The sequence below is a fragment of the Ictalurus furcatus genome, chromosome 9 (assembly GCF_023375685.1).
Source record: "Ictalurus furcatus strain D&B chromosome 9, Billie_1.0, whole genome shotgun sequence".
NCBI lineage: Eukaryota > Metazoa > Chordata > Actinopteri > Siluriformes > Ictaluridae > Ictalurus > Ictalurus furcatus.
Genome location: NC_071263.1, coordinates 11,470,079 through 11,488,259, shown reverse-complemented (window position 1 = coordinate 11,488,259; position 18,181 = coordinate 11,470,079). Strand labels below are relative to the sequence as shown.

Genomic DNA, 18,181 nt, shown 5'->3' with positions numbered 1-18,181 from the left:
TGAATGTGGTGTATAAGGTAACGCCTGTTGGGCTGAACACTGCAGCGCCCCCACAGGCAAAACGAAAAAACTGCCCCAAATAAAACTTGCACAGAAACTTTGTGGATCGTATTGGCCAATAATTGTCTTGTAGTAGTAGGTCAAAGCGAACTCACTCACCATTCATTTGAGAGGCTTCATCAGTCCTGAACGGTGGAGTCAGAAAAAGTAGGACTTAATTTGTACCTTTCCTTGTCACTCTAGTAGCTTTAAAATGTGTCGCTTTAAAGGTACACTATACTATATGCACATTTACAGGTAAAAAATACACGCTGAAGGTATAAATGGTTTACCCCCGAGGGGTACCACCCTAGAGACAAGGAAATGTACAATTTAGTAGCCCTCTTTTTCTGAGACTGGGGACCGAATGAACCCTGTAGGATAAATGGCTAAACACTTCTAAAATGACCAAACGCTTTTATTTACTTTTACAGTCCAACGACCTGAATAACTGAAGACCTTCACCGGTTGTTTGCAAATATAAAAACTCGGGGAAACTCATTAGCAAATATACAAGTGAAAGAATGGATTGGTTTAGGGATAAGTCATTTTAAACGAAATAAATAGGATACGGAACCACTTTTAGCTCAGGAATGGCCTTGAACCATGGTTTATCATTTCTGTCACATCACCTTTATACGATGACTGCGAACGATTGGACAATATTCACAATGTGTGTGTGTGTGTGTGTGTGTGTGTGTGTGTGTGTGTGTGTGTGTGTCGCCCTCTACTGTTAAAATGCAGTATCAGTTTATAGGTTTAAAATGAATAGGCTATAAGTAGATTAGAAGTAACCACTGTACATTACATATTTTCAAAATTAGTGAATAGAAACCAGATCTCAGAACAACCCACCATCATCAGAGTTATTATGCCTGTAAATAACTGTAATCTAATGAGAATGTTAATTAAACTGGGTTATAAGGGTGCTGTAATTCAAAGTTGAGAGACTAAAAAAACTGTCAGACTCCAAAAAATAGCCAAAATGTTACTGTAGCCTACACATTTAAACAAAGCTGTATTTATTTTTTGTTTGTTTGTTTTTCTGGAGAAGAAAGTTTCAGAACCTCTTCTGCTTGGTACAGTTTTGTTAATTTGGTAAATTAATTCACACTCAGGCAACAATAATTATTTGTATTCGTATTGTTTGTGTGTCTGTGTAACAAGCAACACTGTTTTACAGTCTTTAAACGATTAATAAAAGGATGTTGGAGAATTAACACAATCATATAATGCTAATCCAGCCCTGAGACTCTGCCTTCATAAGCAAAATCATTGCCATTACATGGACTGTTTTAGAAGTCATGTCCACATACACAGACATTTACAAATAAGTTTTCCAATTTTGTTCTTACATAGGTTTGTTTTTGCATACAAGGTTTTATTTTACAACTCCTTCCACTTTCAGGGATGTAATCCACAATTTAGGGATGTGTTTAGGGATGTAAACAATTTTGTTTTCATGATTAAGTACTCTTTTTTTTTTTTTTTTTAAACAAACCAGGATTCCATAGCAAAAGTCCAAAATACAATAGCTAATGCTTCAGTGACTCTCATGGTTTTCACATTGACATATGGTGGTGCTTGAAAGTTTTCTACATCGCTGCATAAAAATTACCTAAAACATCATCAGATTTTCACACAAGTCCTAAAAATAACAAAGAGAACCCAATTAAGCAAATGAGACAAAAATATTATACTTGTTCATTTATTTATTGAGGAAAATAATTCAATATTACATATCTGTGAGTGGCAAAAGTATGTGAACCTCTAGGATTAGCAGTTAATTGGAATGTGCAATTAGAGTCAGGTGTTTTCAATCAATGGGATGGCATTCAGGTGTGAGTGAGTTCCCTGTTTTATTTAAAGAATAGGGATCTATCAGAGTCTGAGCTTCACAACACATGTTTGTGGAAGTGTATCATGGCACGAGCAAAGGAGTTGTTGATGCTCATCAGGCTGGAAAAGATTACAAAACCATCTCTAAATAGTTTGGACTCCACCAATGCACAGTCAAAGATCTCTCCAAGAGCAAGTCATGTAATAGTCTGCAATGTTCATGATTTTGGCCTTTTTTGCTGCATCTGGGCCAGGACGGCTTGCCATCGTTGATGGAACAGTGAATTCTGAATTATACCAGCGGATTCTAAAGGAAAATGTTAGGACATCTGTCTGTGAACTGAATCTCAAGAGAAAGTGGGGCATGCAGCAAGACAATGACCCTAAGCACACAAATCGTTCTACCAAAGAATTATTAAAGATAAGATAACACTTTATTAATCCCCAGATGGAGAAATTAGGGTTAATAATGTTGTAAATGTATGTAAAGAAGAATAAAGTTAATGTTTTGGAATGGCCAAGTCAAAGTCCTGACTTTAATCCAATAGAAGTGTTGTGGAAGGACCTGAAGCAAGCAGGTCATATGAGGAAACCCACCAACATCCCAGAGATGAAGCTGTTCTGTACTGAGGAACGGGCTAAAATTCCTCCAAGCCGATGTGCATTACTGATCAACAGTTACCAGAAATGTTTAGCTGCAGTTATTGCTGCACAAGGGGGTCACGCCAGATACTGACAGCAAAGGTTCACATAATTTTGCCACTCACAGATATGTAATATTGGATCATTTTCCTCAATAAATAAATGGCCAATTATAATTATAATGATTGTTTTAGTTAGACAATTTGGACAACAAACTCCATACAAACAGAATGTTCTACTAAAGTTAAACACTGTTAAAGTATACTGTATATCTGTTTATATTCTCCCCTTACAAATTATTTGTCATTGTTTCATTATGCTCTCATACTCTCCATTTTGTTAAACTGGCAAGTGAGCACTCCCTCTCAGGTGCTGCTTTGTCTGTCTTACCCCTGCTAACAGGGGCTGTTCTGCATGGAAAGCCAGTGAGTCATTCCACCATGTGAAGGTCCGTCCCCAATTTTCCTTTGTTTGCCAAAATCTCTGTAATAAATGCTAGTTACAGATGTAAGTGTGCGTCTGAGAACTCTGAACAACCACCAGGGGCAGTGTCTAATACCTAGATGACCATTCCAGGGCCCTGAGAACTCTGTGTGGATCAACTGCTGAATTCTGTGTACCATGGGCAGAATCAGCAAGGGAGGTGTGAATGCATACAGCAAGCAGCAAGGACAGTCATGGCTAGTGTATTTTGTCTCACAGGGCCATTCAGCTCTGCTAGGAAGACCACATTCAACAATGAGTTGACTCATCAGCAAAGATGTCTACCTGTGCCTGACTGAATTTCTCCCAGAACTGCTGCACCACCTCTGGATACAAGCACCACTCTCCTGGGCAAACAGTATGTACTGCTTCAAAAGCATGTCTACTGTGGCATTGTGCTGACGTGGTAGATAAGTTGTTCAAAGTTATGCTAGCAATCTGTGAGCCCACTTGAGGAGGTTCCATGTAAGGCAGAGAGCATTTTTCGACCTTGTGCTACCCTGGTGATTTATGTACCTGAGTGTCACTCCATTGCCTTAATGAATCAAGACAATGTCTCAGAACAGGTAGTAAGAACCTGAACATCAGCCAGGTAACCCTCAATTTTAGCAGGTTAATATATTATGATCTCATATTGATGGCCATATCCCACCTGTGACACCACACTGCTCCCAATCTGATAAGGGAGGTATCCTTGATGACCCTTTCTCTGTCTCATGAGGAACAACTTCTAGGCATACCTGTTTCATGAGAAAGGCTTCAGCAGGTCATGGTCCATGGACAGGCCCTGTCACTGAGATGAGAATGTGCCTTTGTTGATCAAGCCTGGGGTTTGGCCGCAGGCTGATGACCTACCCAAACATTTCCTGCAGCAACATTAGCATATGAAAGGAGAAAACAAAATTAGTCCTCTCAGATCTATAATGGGATGTGATCCGCTGTCCATTTCTCAACAAGAAAGTACATTAAATACAACCCTTTTTCTGAAAGATGTGGTCTATTTTCAGCTCACACCATCCAAAACGGAAAGAACTTGGCTCAGAGCGGCAATTTTTTTCTGAAATTGATAAGGGTCGGGGGTCAGGAGTGGACCTGAAGTTTGTCCTAGTCATCAGAATCCATTGGCCTGATGTACTTACTGCCCAATTGGCAGTGTTTTTGCCTGTGAAAAATCCTGCCAGCAGTCCCTGCCCTTCATAGGCAGGCTACATGGGATTCTGGGATTCTTTTGTGCAAGGGCCGCCAATTAGGGGCTGACTCACTAAATGGACTAGAGGAAACCAGGCATTTGTTATGGCCTTAGGTGCATGATTCATAGTCTTGCTGCTCTCACAAGAAGTGCACATTCAAAGAACATCTGAACTCCCCACTCTAGAACTTCTTTGGCCATAGCCCCAAACAGGAGCCCAGGAACACACAGGGAAGACTTCATAGCTTCACTTGCATGCTATCAGCAGTGTGTACTGTGCCAACTATACTTGGCAGTGCATGTAAACCAGATTTGCAGAGAGCTTTCCCATCTCCTGGGCAATGTATTTTGATCAACTCCATAGCTGAAGGGCAGCCTATACTGATTGGCGCAGCCGCTCCGATGCTAGCTTTATAGGCAATGCTAGCCACAAAGAATTACCCATACATGTCAGATGCCTAGTAATATAAGCTTTGTTAACAAGTCATCAGACCATTCCATTCTGCACTGGGGCAGCATACCTCAGAGCATAATGATTCATCTGATGAAAGTACCAGCGATACAAAACTGGGGTCCACAGAAGGCAATGCGATTCAGGCCGATCCTGTTGGCACCCAACCTACTAGGCAAGGCTCATATTACGGGGTTTGGCGTGTAGCTGATGGCCACTGAAAACCTGCCACATAGCTGTTGATGTAAGCCCTGCATTGAGGTCAAATTTGGTGCATGTTTGGTGTTACAGCATCTAACCTTATTCAGGCTACTGCCATTTTAAGGGTCACTGGCATGGCTGGTATGGTTGGTCTGGTGTCACAATTGTAAGTAACTTTGGATAAAAGCATAGGCCAAATGAGAAACTTAAGAAATAAAGGACAAAATTGTAAGGAAAAAAAACATTTTATGCTTGTACTAATAATAACAACAATAAATAAATAAAAATAACTGAATAATATTTAGTCACTTGATTCATATCCAGTCTGGTTTAACAATGAAAGTAGAGTGGTAATGGTAAATGGTAAATGGTTTGCACTAATATAGCACTTTTTTAGCCTTAGTGGTTCCACAGCGCTTTACACTGGTTCTTATTCACCCATTCACACACACACACACACACACACACAAACACTCTCACACACACCAGTGCTAGCAGAGCAATGGTAGAAGAATCTTCTTAATAGTCAGAAATGCCAGGCAAAGGCCCTACAGTAACTGGCTCTTTTAGAATCATGGGTAAGAATTGTACTTTTGATTACCATAAATTTGCTTTCTGTAAATCCTTACAGGCTTAATTTCATCAGTTCATATAGATCAAAGCTAATATTCACTGTTTATTATATACAGTGATTTGTGCAGGCCAACCATACTTGTATACAATCCACCCATTCACTTTCTGTACTGCTTCTCCTACACGGGGTCCTGGTGAGCCTGTAGCCTATCCCAGTTAACTCTTGGTACAAGCCGAAGGATACCCTGGACGGGGTGCCAACCCATTGCAGGGCACAATAGCGCGCACACTCACACACACACATTCACACACTATGGACAATTTAGAGATGCTAATCAGCCTATGATGCATGTCTTTGGACTGGGGAGGATACCGGAGTACCCGGAGGAAACTAACTCTAACACTAACCCTCCATAATGTCATATAATGTGGTGAGTATTTTCCCTATTATATTTGGTTTAGCACTCCAAATTTCAATCATGTACAAATCAGTGTGTTTCCAAATGGTACCTCTATTGCAATTTTTTTTGTTCCACTTTACATTTTGTTCTTTTCATGACCATGTCTACCTCAACATCTTGCAGAAGCCAGGGTGGCACAAATGTTTAACTACTTGGAGCTTATGCACGTTGTCTGTTTTATTCCCCTCATCCCTCATAAACTCCTACCGTTTATCCAGATCTCAGTGTGTCTTGTTGGATAGTCTAGGCTATGTCCTTGCAACTTGAATCTAACTTTTTGAAAATTAAATATATTTTACTATAGTTTTATCTAGTCTTTCTTTGACTCCAGACTAAAAGGTCAAGTATTACACTCTTCCTGGCTTCTTCCTGTGTCCATATACAAATTTAGCCTTATTCTCAATTCCCCTTATTAGTCCAAAGCATAGCCTTATCTAAAGCATGCTGCACCTGCTAATTCAAAAATGCCACGTTGTGTCCCCTTTGCCAGCTTGTCCCATAATCTACAAATAAGGAAATAGTGGCGCCGGTGGCCTTTCGTTTACAGTGCAGATCAGCTGATTGTATTGTGTCATATGATCAACTGATGGCTTTGGAGCTTTTTGAATTGAGCAATAGTTATGAAGTCACATGACTTCTCTGTCAAAATAAGAGCTTGCATGCGTTCAACTAAATCAAGTGATCTGACCCTTTACTATTACAGCAGAGTACTGATAAATTTGCTAATGTTAAATAAACATAAAATGTATGATATTTTATTTATGTATTTATGTAGCTTAAGAGTGGAGCTGATCTTAATTATCTCTTCCCAGGCCACCAGGCACAAACCCTATATTTGTCCTATAATGAATAATAAATCCCTAAAAGTTTTGTTTCCATAAAACAACAGAAAAAAGGCAACGATACATACCAAGATGTATGTAGAGATACCCTACACCTATCCTCATCAATAAATCCAGATTCTATGTATATGCTAATGCATTATCCTTATTATAATACCAAATAATCAATTCTAAAGACCTTGATCATTATCTGACCAAGTCAAATCAGGGCCCATATTCATGAAGCATCTCAAAGAAGGGAATCAGTAGCAACTGCTCCAAAAATTTGGTGACTGATGTAATTTTGGTTTTACTCTTACACAAAAGCAATTTATCAAGATTCCTAATGCACGAGAGTGAAAAACAAAAGAAGAATACGAGAGGTGCCCTAGTGAGTTAGGTGTCAAGAACATGACTGCAACCAGACAAAAAGATTCACACCACATGCACGACACTCCACATGACGACCACGCACACACATAAACACACACACTTATTCATACATAGGGGTGATCTAGCATAGCTAGTCATGCTAGCTACTGGCATGTTTTGGTAGGTGGGAGAAAACCAGAGAACCCACAGAAAACCCAAATGGGCATACACACAAACATGTAGAGATAGTAACCTGAGCTCTGAACTGAGGAACCTGTGAGGCAGGAGCACTACCTACTGCACCATCTCAGGAGAACACTGCATTTCTTAAGCTACACTAGTTTGAACTGAAAGTCAAAATGTATGAAAATTCTGACTTGTGTTATACCATGGTTTTATTATTATTATTATTATTATTATTATTATTATTATTATTATTATTATTATAGGGTGTATGCTGGCTTAGTAGTTAGCATGTTCACCTTCGAGTCTTGCCGCTGCCCTGTGTGTGTGTGGAGTTTGCATGTTCTCCCCGTGCTGCAGGGGTTTCCTCCAGGTACTCCGGTTTCCTCCCCCAGTCTAAATACATGCATGGTAGACTGATTGGCATGTCCAAAGTGTCCATAGTGTATGAATGGGTGTGAATATGTATGTGAGTATGCCCTGCGATGGATTGGCACCCCGTCCAGGATGTATCTTGCTTTGTGCCCAATGCTTCCTGGGATAAGCTCCAGTTTCCCTACGAACCTGTAGGATAAGCGGCATAGAAGATGGATTTATTATTATTATTATTATTGTTATTGTTGTTATAATAATAATAATAATAATAATAATAATAGTTATTATTATTATTATTATTATTATTATTATTATTATTATTATTGTTATTATTATTATTATTGGTCAAATCTGACATTTCGTTGTAGGACTTGTCACAGAGGACTTTTATTTTGACAGAAATAGATTTGTCTTGTGGCCAAGTGCTGCTAGAATCATACATAAAGCGAGTTTTAGGTGCGCTTGTGTTTGCAGTTTGTAGTGTTTGTTTATGCAAGGATAATGCGGTAAGTTTTGCTATATAAATACCATCTCGTGTATGTGTTTATGTTTACTCTTTACTCTTTATAGAGATTCTGTAGCTGTTGGAACTGGTTTGAATAGCAGTTACATTCACACAGAACGACCTTCAGTTAGAAATAGTGGAAATTAAATGTTTAAAAATGAACTTTCTGGAAATATTTCCTTTAATCCCCCCGTTACAGGGTGCTGGGGTTCCTCTTGCTGTGTGTGTGGCTTGTCAATGGGGAGCATCTAGAGCTCGACCAAGTTGTATTGTAAGCTATATTTTATAATGTATTCTCCATCAAATTCACATCCTCCTCATCTTTATTCAGAATATTTGTGAATGCATTTGGGTTGGTTTCTATGATTGTAAGTGAGTGTTTTGTATTAGTGTGCCAGAAGATTGGATCCATGCAGGCCGAGTGGCTCCTCAGGAGGAAGTGGAGCTCACTTTTGCCCTCAAGCAGCAGAATGTGGACAGACTTCAGAAGCTGCTGCAGCTTGTATCAGACCCGGATTCACAGCAGTATGGTACTGAGACCCATCGTCCATCCAAGTCTTAAACTTTAAACCTTAAAAATGATTTAGGGCAGCGCTAGCTCAGTGTTTAAGGCGCTGGCCTTCTGATCAGAAGGTCATGAGTTCAGATCTGTCATATAAATGAGCGAAATGTAAGTTGCTCTGGATAAAAGCGTCTGCTAAATGCTGTCAGTGTAAACCTCACTACGTCTCATGCACCCTTTTGTGCTTTGTCCTGCATAGGAAAGTTCTTGACCTTGGAGGAAGTGGCGTCTCTGGTCAGGCCGTCTCAGCTGACTGAGAAAGCCGTGTGGTCGTGGCTGCAGGGTCATGGGATCCAAAACTGCCATACGGTGCAAACTCAAGACTTCTTGCAGTGCACTATGACTGCTCAGTAAGCTTTATCATTGAACGTTTGTAGGCAGTTTAGTCATGAACCACAAATGCACACACAGCAACTGTACAAATGAAATTATTATTTTTTATTTTTTTTTTAAAGAAGTCTGAACCTCAGGTACTCTCTCTCTCAAAACCACATTCAGCCTTTTTAATATAAAATGGTTAATGATTGAGTATGTATGTATGTATGTATGTATGTATGTATGTATTTATTTATTTATTTAAATCATTTTGGTTGGCTGGGACATGTCTATGAAAGGTGGGGGGGGAGGCTTACTGTTTTAGTTCAAACATATTAGTCTCTGTATTATAAGAATAGTTAAAATTAACCCTAATCTAGTAAGATCTGTAATGTCTAATTAAAACACTATGATCAGAAGTAAAATAATATTCCTAAAGACGATGAATAACAGAAACCACAAGGTGCAGTGAATTATTATTAATTTAGGACTGTAGTTTAATTCTGTGCTTTTTGTGCATCCATAAAAAATAATGAATAAATACTTGTGTGTATATAATATAAACTAAATATATGTTTTATTTGTCTTATTTAAATTTATTTTAGTATTTTATTCATTTATATTATATATACTTTAAATCTGTTTTATTAAACAAATTGTGGTGTGTGTGTGTGTGTGTGTGTGTGTGTGTGTGTGTATATATATATATATATATATATAAAATAAATAAAAAATTATAATAAACTAAAATAAGTATTTATGCATTATTTTTATGGATGCATTAAAGGCACAGAACTAAACTACAGTCCTGAATGAATAATATATATTCTGCTGTGTATTGGGTCCTTTCAGTCTTATATAATTGGACAAACAGTTATGTACAATTTTAGTCTGAACTTTGTTTGTAACACTCAGTTTGTGGATTTTATTTTAAATAAACAAAAAAAGGGTACTAAAAGTTTGCCCTCCCCATCCGATTAATTGGAAAAAATAATCAGCCAAATAATCGAATATGAAAATAATTTAGTTGCAGACTTAAGGGCAAGTGTAACCATATTTGCTATATTGCTCCGCTGTTCAAAAGTTGGATTAAACAACTTCATAAGAAAAGTTGGCTTAAACCCCATAAGTCTCTCATCCTAAGGCTTTTATCACAGCTTTGAAAGCCATTCTGTCTGCGAGGGAAATAAGTTTCATATTAATTTGTAACTTAATTTTTTTTTCCTTCTTTAGTAAGAACTTGCACGGGGATTTGTTTAGCAGGTGTGGCACATAAACAGACTAATAATAAACAGGTTAAACATGCTAAGGTTTTTTTTGTTTGTTTGTTTTTTTTGCACACATCCCACAACATTAAATATAACGAAAAAAATCACTAAAAGATGTATGGTGTTACATTCTTAAAGGGGGGGGGGTGGGTGGGAAGTTAGCATTGGCAAATTACTGTAGTATAAAAGGGATAAAGTGCTTTGGGATATGGAAATTGGTTATGGTTATTGGAAAATGCAATAGTTTATTTAAATTCTCTCTCTCTCTCTCTCTCTCTCTCTCTCTCTCTCTCTCTCTCTCTCTCTCTCAGGGTGGCAGAAACATTGCTTCCTGGAACTGAATTTCACCGCTACAAGAGAGGTGCTCAGACTGTAATGAGGTCGTCCTCTCAGTACTCGGTTCATGAAGATGTGTCTGAGCATCTGGACTTTGGTGAGTGAACATTTACGCTTTTTAGGTTGACTGCTGACTACAGACTTGAGTAAAATATTGGCTTGAGATTCATAAAGCAGGTCTAACATCAGTATAATTTTTAATAAACATTGTTAATAAATGAATTGATACCACCAGTTATTGACGATATTATCCCTAATTTCCCTAAAGTTGATTTTCACTCTTTTTCCAGTGGGTGGTGTGCTACGTTTTCCTTTGAGTGGTAAAGAAATCAGTAAGGCCTGGGCAGGACCTAGACGATCTGGAAAGGCTTTTCATTTGGGTGTGACTCCTACAACATTAAGAGCTCGCTACAACCTGACTGCAGCCGATATTGGCAATGCTGCTAACAACAGCCAAGCAGTGGTGCAGGTACGCCAATCAAACCTGCTCTCCATTCTCTTTGAGTCTACTTTGACCGCTAAGGAGAAATCATGGTTTGCTTAGAAATTTGTGTGCGTGCTCCACAATCTTTAATGTATAGGGCCCAATTAATTAAATTTCACATGGATTGCATTTATTAGGAGTTTTTTTTTTTTTTTATTAATGGTATATTTATACATTCTGTCATTTTTCTTCTATAACCTTCATAGTTCTTGGAGCAGTATTATCACCCAGCAGACCTGGCTGAGTTCATGAGTTTATTTGCGAGAGGTTTCAAACACCTGACTGAAGTTGAGCGAGTGGTGGGTAAGCAGGGAGGAGGAAAAGCAGGCCTGGAAGCCAGTTTAGATGTGGAATACATCATGAGCACTGGAGCCAACATCTCCACGTGGGTCTTCACCAACCCAGGTAAAGAAAGATGGGTTATGTAATGACATGCTTTTGGTCTGCTTTGAGTGCACTCCGAAGTTAATTAAAAAAGAAATGTAATCTTTATAATGTATTTATTTGAACTACTCAAGTACATGAACGCTTTCATGAAGTTGTTGTTTTGAGCTACCTGAATACATCAAGCTTTCTGTATATAACTCGGTGACTAAAAATGTGCTACTGTTTTCGTGTCCTATGTTAAATAAATAACTTTGCAGTCCAACTGTTGTTCTAAATCAACAAAACATGTATTACATCCTATTTGTTTTGTTGCAGGTCGACATGAGACCCAGGAGCCATTCCTTCAGTGGATGCTGCTCCTTAGCAACATGTCTGACGTACCTTGGGTGCACACGATCAGCTACGGGGATGACGAGGACAGTCTGTCCACTGTCTATATGAATCGCATCAACAACGAATTCATGAAAGCTGGGCTCCGAGGAATCTCTATGCTCTTTGCATCTGGTGATCAAAATGATGGATTGCTGTGTTATTAAATAAGTGTTGACTAAAATAGAGAAGACAGGTTTAGCAAATCAGTATGGTTCTTATCAACACTTATCATTCCATCAATGTTATTTTGGTACAGGAGACAGCGGAGCTGGCTGTCGGCACTTGACCAAAGAAAACGTGTTCAGGCCGAGCTTTCCCGCTTCCAGGTGCGTGTCATTTGATTTTTACTTATTTTACATTTTTATATTATACTTCATGGATGGCTTGGTAGATATCTGTTTAGTTGGATCATTTAGTTGAAAAAGTGTTTATGAAAATGCAGAGGCCCTTCACGAGACTAAAACATTTAGCTTTTTATTCTTCTGCAGCAGTGAGCTAAGAGGTACATGTTATATCTGGCTAAATCATGGCCTTAATATATACTCACTTCTGGTTGGCTGGAAGGCGTCCATTATTTTCTTATACTTCTCTTTTCATATAAATCTCTTTTTTTAACCTTCCTGACAATGGGGGGGCATATATGTTCAAGAAACAAACACAAATTTACAATGAAAGAAGAATAACACTCTGAAACTGAAAACATGGACCTCAGTGGCAAAAATGTAACAGTCTTCAAATAAACAGAATTCCTTGTTAATTTTCTAAGCTTCCTTTTCTCTAATCATGGTTTATGAATGCACTGCATTTTTGTTTTGCGTGGTTTGCATGTTCTGCAAGTTTGTTTGCCATTCTGGCACAAACCTCTTGTGTGGATGGGGCTTAACAATGATTCACTCTCATTTCTGACCAGGAAGTAAAGATTATAGTGCCATGAATTTTGCAGAGTGTTGTGGATACAGTTCTCTGTATAGTTATAGTGTTTGTACTTTTGTAGTGGAATTTGCTTAATCAGTATATTAGTTTGTGATTTGGTATTTGAGGTTTAGGTGGTCTCATACGACAAATTTTTCCCCCCCCCCCCCCAAGATGAGCTCTTAGGAGCGGGATGGAACATCGTCATCATCCTCCACCTTTTTTTCTTCTCTCATTGTATATATACTTTTGTTTGTTTCTTGACAAGTTACGTTGGCACAAATTTAATTATATAATACATTGTTCTTTTAACGAAGTTGCTGGAGAGTCGAAAGCTTTGTCATTTCAGCCATATACAAGTATACAGTAGAATGAAATGGCCTTCTCATCTTGGCCTTGGTGAAATATATTATAGAAGTGACAGTGTGTTACAAGATGATCACCAGACATGCACTGAAAATTAGGAAAAGGTAGAGTGTAATTAAATAACATATGTCTTACATCTTATAAGCTGTGCAATTACAACCAATTCAAGATAATAGACATTGTGCAATAAATACAGTACTTGTACAGGTAAGGCATTTGTGGAACATATGGTTAACAGCAACACAGTGACTGGATTAGTGTGTGATGGGGAAAGTCTAACTAGCAGCATAAAAGTAAACATGCACATTTAACAGTCCTTGTTTTAAGTAAAGTCTGTGCTGTTGAATATGAGCTGTTGTATAGTTGCGAGTTTTGTATATTTGAATAATTTTAAATAGAAACGCTGAACAGAGGACATCTTTTCTTATTCCATATTTGCAGTCCATATGTGACCACAGTGGGTGGGACGTCCTTCAAGAATCCTTTCAAAATCACCTATGAGGTCACGGATTACATCAGTGGGGGTGGCTTCAGTAATGTGTTCACAATGCCAGACTATCAGGTAAACATCCATAAGCTGCCTGACACCGCCTTAGTTAATTTGAGCAAAGTTGGAGTACATGGAAATACACTTTTATATACATTATATTATGTACAGTATTTATCTGTATGTTCTTGATTTTTAAAATCAATATAGGTCCATGGTTCTGATTTCAAAACCAGTACAACTGATTAGTACCAAGGATTTATGACAGGGATGGGCAGTCTTATCTGGAAAGGGCCGGTGTGCGTGCAGGTTTTCATTCCAACCAAGCAGGAGCCACACCTGATTCCACCTGTTTAATCAGTTGATCTTGGCTTTCAATAGATTCAGGTGTGGCTTCTGCTTGCTTAGAATGAAAACCTGCACCCACACCGGCCCTTTCCGGATAAGATTGCCCACCCTGGTCTAAGATGTTATTAGGCTTTGCATAGTTCACAAAAACACACAATGTCCATTCCATGAATGTGCTAATTGCGAATATGTATGAAAATAAGTGTTTTATATCTAAAGGTTGGTGCAGTGAAGGCGTTTTTGAAAGGCGCACAGAAGCTTCCTCCAGAGTCCTACTTCAACCGCAGTGGAAGAGCCTATCCTGACATGGCAGCACTGTCGGACAATTACTGGGTCGTTACCAACCTTGTACCCATCCCATGGGTTTCAGGAACCTCTGTTAGTAAAGAATATAAACTTATTAAATGTGGCAGGTTAGAGAATATTCATGCAATTGTCCAATCAGCCAGTCACAGCAATGCATAAAATCATGCCCATAGAGGGCAAGAGCTTTGTATAATGTTCGCATCAAATATCAGAGTGGTGGGGGGATGTGATCACAACGTTTACATGCACGTCAATATTCTGATGTTAATCGGAATTTGTCAACATTGATATAGTATGGAGTCACGTAAACGCAACAATAGGATGTGTACAGGAATATTCCGATGCCTGTACGGATGTAAACATCGTATTTGGAATATGGCTGCAACCAACTATAGACCTTAAATTAACATTTGTGTGCATGTAAACATAGGCCTTGATTTTGAACATGGCATTTTGAGATGCTTTTCTGTTCCCGATGGATTTAAAGAATGCTCATTTGAATTAACGTAGTCTGCATCTCTGACTGCTCTTAACAAGGCAGTTTCTACAGAGAACTACTGCTTACTAGATGTTTTAGACTATACATAGAAGTGTGCATAAAAATCCCAGGAGATCAGCAGTCTCTGAAATGGTCAAATCAGCCTGTCTGGAGCTGAACGTTAACTGAAGCACTTGATCTGTATCTGCTGCTCTAACACAATTGGCTGTTTGGATAATTGCATGAATGAGGGGTGTGTGTGTGTACAGTATTATGAATTGAATCGATTCCTCGTGCCTTTCTCCCTAGGATGTATGAATAATCTAGATTAAACAGCCTGAGGAATTGGGTAACAATTAAAGCTGTTTGTTCTAGGCTTCAACTCCAGTGGTCGGAGGAATCCTCTCGCTCATTAATGACCAGCGCTTCCTGAAAGGCCTTCCTTCTCTTGGTTTCCTCAATCCACGACTGTATAAACTCAAAGGCACTGGTCTTTTTGATGTAAGAGACTCTTAAAACTGTGGTTAAAAAAAATCTAACTGGTCTGTTGGAAGCATTTCACTTCCTTTTTAGATGGATTAGATTGACATCTGTTACTGATTTCTCTGAACTATAGTGAGATTCTTTTCAGACCCATGTAGTTTCATTTAGGCCACATGCATCATTAACTGAATGGAATTTTGGTGTTCTGTTCAAGTTAATAGTTTTGCTGACAATTTTATTCAATTTCCTCATGTTCTCAGGTAACAGAGGGATGTCACTTGGCTTGTTTGGATGACAAGGTAGAAGGGCAAGGTTTCTGTGCTGCTTCCTCATGGGATCCAGTGACTGGATGGGGAACCCCAAATTACCCTGCTCTACTTGCTGCTCTGATCGCGGACTAAAGACTTGGCAAACCAACGAGTTTTGAAGAATTTCACCTTTACCTTGCAAGACCTTAAAAATAGTCTTGTTTATACAAAACTTGAGTATCACTGTATGATTCTATAAGGCATAATGTTCTAACTACATCTTATTGACCATTTTACTAATGAGCAAATGAATCTGAACAAGTAAAGGTGTTTGGTTGTTTTTTTTGAAATTATGTTTATTCATTTTAACACACACCTTCCCCCTCCTGCAGTGGTCTGTTTTAAGGTAGTGCTGGTAGTGAAAAGCCCAGGACCAATGCTTAAACACAATAAGCACTAGTATTTACAGACTTGATTTACTTACCTGCTTTACAGATAAGTAAGCCACACAATCAATTGTTCTCTACAGTTATTCATTTCCATAAATATACTGCACTAGAGGTATGTATATATCTTTTTAAATGTGGCCTTAAAACCTCTCAGGCCCTTTGATTACTGTAATACAACTTTCAGTAAGATTGCACTAAACAATTCACACAGTGAAACTGAGAGCTGGGTTCTTGGTATCAGTGAATGTACTTGGTATTGGGGGGGGGGCTTTTAGTCCACTTTTTTTTTTTTTTTTTTTTTTTAAGCCCTGTTTATCAAAGAAAATGACTATTTTTGCTTTTAAATATAGCCATGTTCAAATAAGCTTGAGGTTGTGTTGCAAAGACAAGAATCTGTTGTATAACCAGCACTGATATGCAGTTGAAATGCAAATAGAATGGTGTTAGTAATTGTAATGTACAACTTTTGTTTTTGGTCACCCTAGACCACAAGATTTGTGAGATTATTAATATATTTTTTTTCTTTCCTTTTACTTTGAGGTCATGAATGTTGTTTTAGGAACATATGTTGAGCCAGGTCTGTAATACAGGGAAAGTAATATTCATTTAGCCAGCACTGTTAATGATAAAAATGGCATTTTAAAAATGAGCAGTGTACAACGATTGATGCAAGTCAAATAAAATCATTTTGAAGCGTTTCCTCATGAAACAAAGCATATGCCTACTGTATCTTGGTGTAATACAGGTCTTAACTTTCCCCCATTATTTATTTATTTAGCATTATACTAGTCCATACAAGTCATGGTTATGGTGTAGGTATTATGAACAAATTAATTCATAATTGCTGTCTCTAATAATGTAAGTAGAAACTAGGCTTTCATTGTGATAACACTGTTTCATCAGTCAAGTAATTGTTTTCCTTTCTACAACACACCAGATTTGATTATCAAGCTACAATAATCAGAATGATGCGCATTAAAGCAGGGAACTCTGTGTAACCACTGTGTACTTACCCCTGCTGTCCCGGAGCACCCCACAAGACTTACTGTTTCAGAGGTGCTCCAACCCAGTCGTTTGGCCATAACAATTTGTCCCTAAAAGTAAAAGGCACTCAAGTCTTCACACCTGCCCAGTTCTCCGGCATCATACATGAGAGCCGACTGTTTGCTCACCTGTTTAACTGCATGAAGACCAATCTCAGATGATAACACGGATTATCTGTTCGAAGATAATCTGTGTTATCATCTGAGATTAGTCTTTATGCAGTTAACTCATGTGGCAGCAGCACAGTGCATAAGTATCATGCAGATACAGGTCTAGAGTTAATGTTCACATCATGTAAGTTACATGTAAGTTAATGTTCACATCAAACATCAGGATGAACAAAAATTGTGATCTCTGGTATTTCAGAAACTGCTAATCTGCTAATCTACACAGAATAGTGTGAAAAACAAAAAAAACATCCTGCAAGTAGAGGGTCTGCAGGCTGAAACACCTCGTTGCTGAGAGAGATAAAAGGAGAATGGCTAGACTGGTTTGAGCTGGCAGGAAGTCTATAGTAAATCAAACAAGCACTGTTTACGATTGTGGTGAGGAGAAAAGCATCTCAGAACACACAATACATCAAACCTTGAGGTGGATGAGCTACAACAGAAGACGACAATAATCTGAGGCTATCATGGGGACAAACTCACCCAAACTCTACAGCTATCAACTGGACTCTATCAACTGTCCAGTTTGGGTGAGCCTGTGTGCCCATGATATTGTCAGATTCCTGTTCTTGGCCGACAGGATGTTGTAGCCCATTCCTCAAGGTTCAATGTTTTGTGCATGCTGAGATGCTTTTCTGCTCACCAACCAATCTGGCTATTTTCCTCTGACCTCTCTTAACAAGGCATTTCTGTTGCTCACTCAGTATTTTTGTCCCCCCCTACCATTATGTGTAAACTCTAAAGAATGTGTGTGAAAATCCCAGAACAGCCGTTTCTTAAATATTGAAACCAGCCCTTCTAGTACAAACATCCATGCCACAATCAAAATCACAGAGAACACACCTTTTCTTCATTCTGACGTTTGACGTGAACATTAACTGAAGCACTTGACCTGTATCTGCATTTTTTGCATTCCGCTGCTGCTGTCACATTGGCTGTTTAGATAACTATATAAATGTGCATGTTTACACACACAAACATGTGTTTTAACATCTAAAATATTTGACATTTTAGTAATTAATACATCATAGTAAC

At 38.5% G+C, this 18,181-nt stretch overlaps 1 protein-coding gene across 1 annotated transcript; it reads left to right on the top strand.

The window, feature by feature from the left end:
- The first annotated feature begins 8,052 nt into the window (after positions 1 to 8,052).
- tpp1 (tripeptidyl peptidase I) lies at positions 8,053 to 16,649 on the top strand. Its single transcript, XM_053633786.1, has 13 exons — positions 8,053 to 8,135; positions 8,334 to 8,405; positions 8,525 to 8,664; positions 8,896 to 9,046; positions 10,591 to 10,712; positions 10,906 to 11,084; positions 11,306 to 11,504; positions 11,802 to 11,990; positions 12,115 to 12,184; positions 13,578 to 13,698; positions 14,191 to 14,349; positions 15,131 to 15,256; positions 15,499 to 16,649. The coding sequence occupies exons 1-13, from the start codon at positions 8,131 to 8,133 to the stop codon at positions 15,637 to 15,639; spliced, it is 1,674 nt and encodes a 557-aa protein (XP_053489761.1). The 5' UTR covers positions 8,053 to 8,130; the 3' UTR covers positions 15,640 to 16,649.
- The last annotated feature ends 1,532 nt before the right edge of the window (positions 16,650 to 18,181 follow it).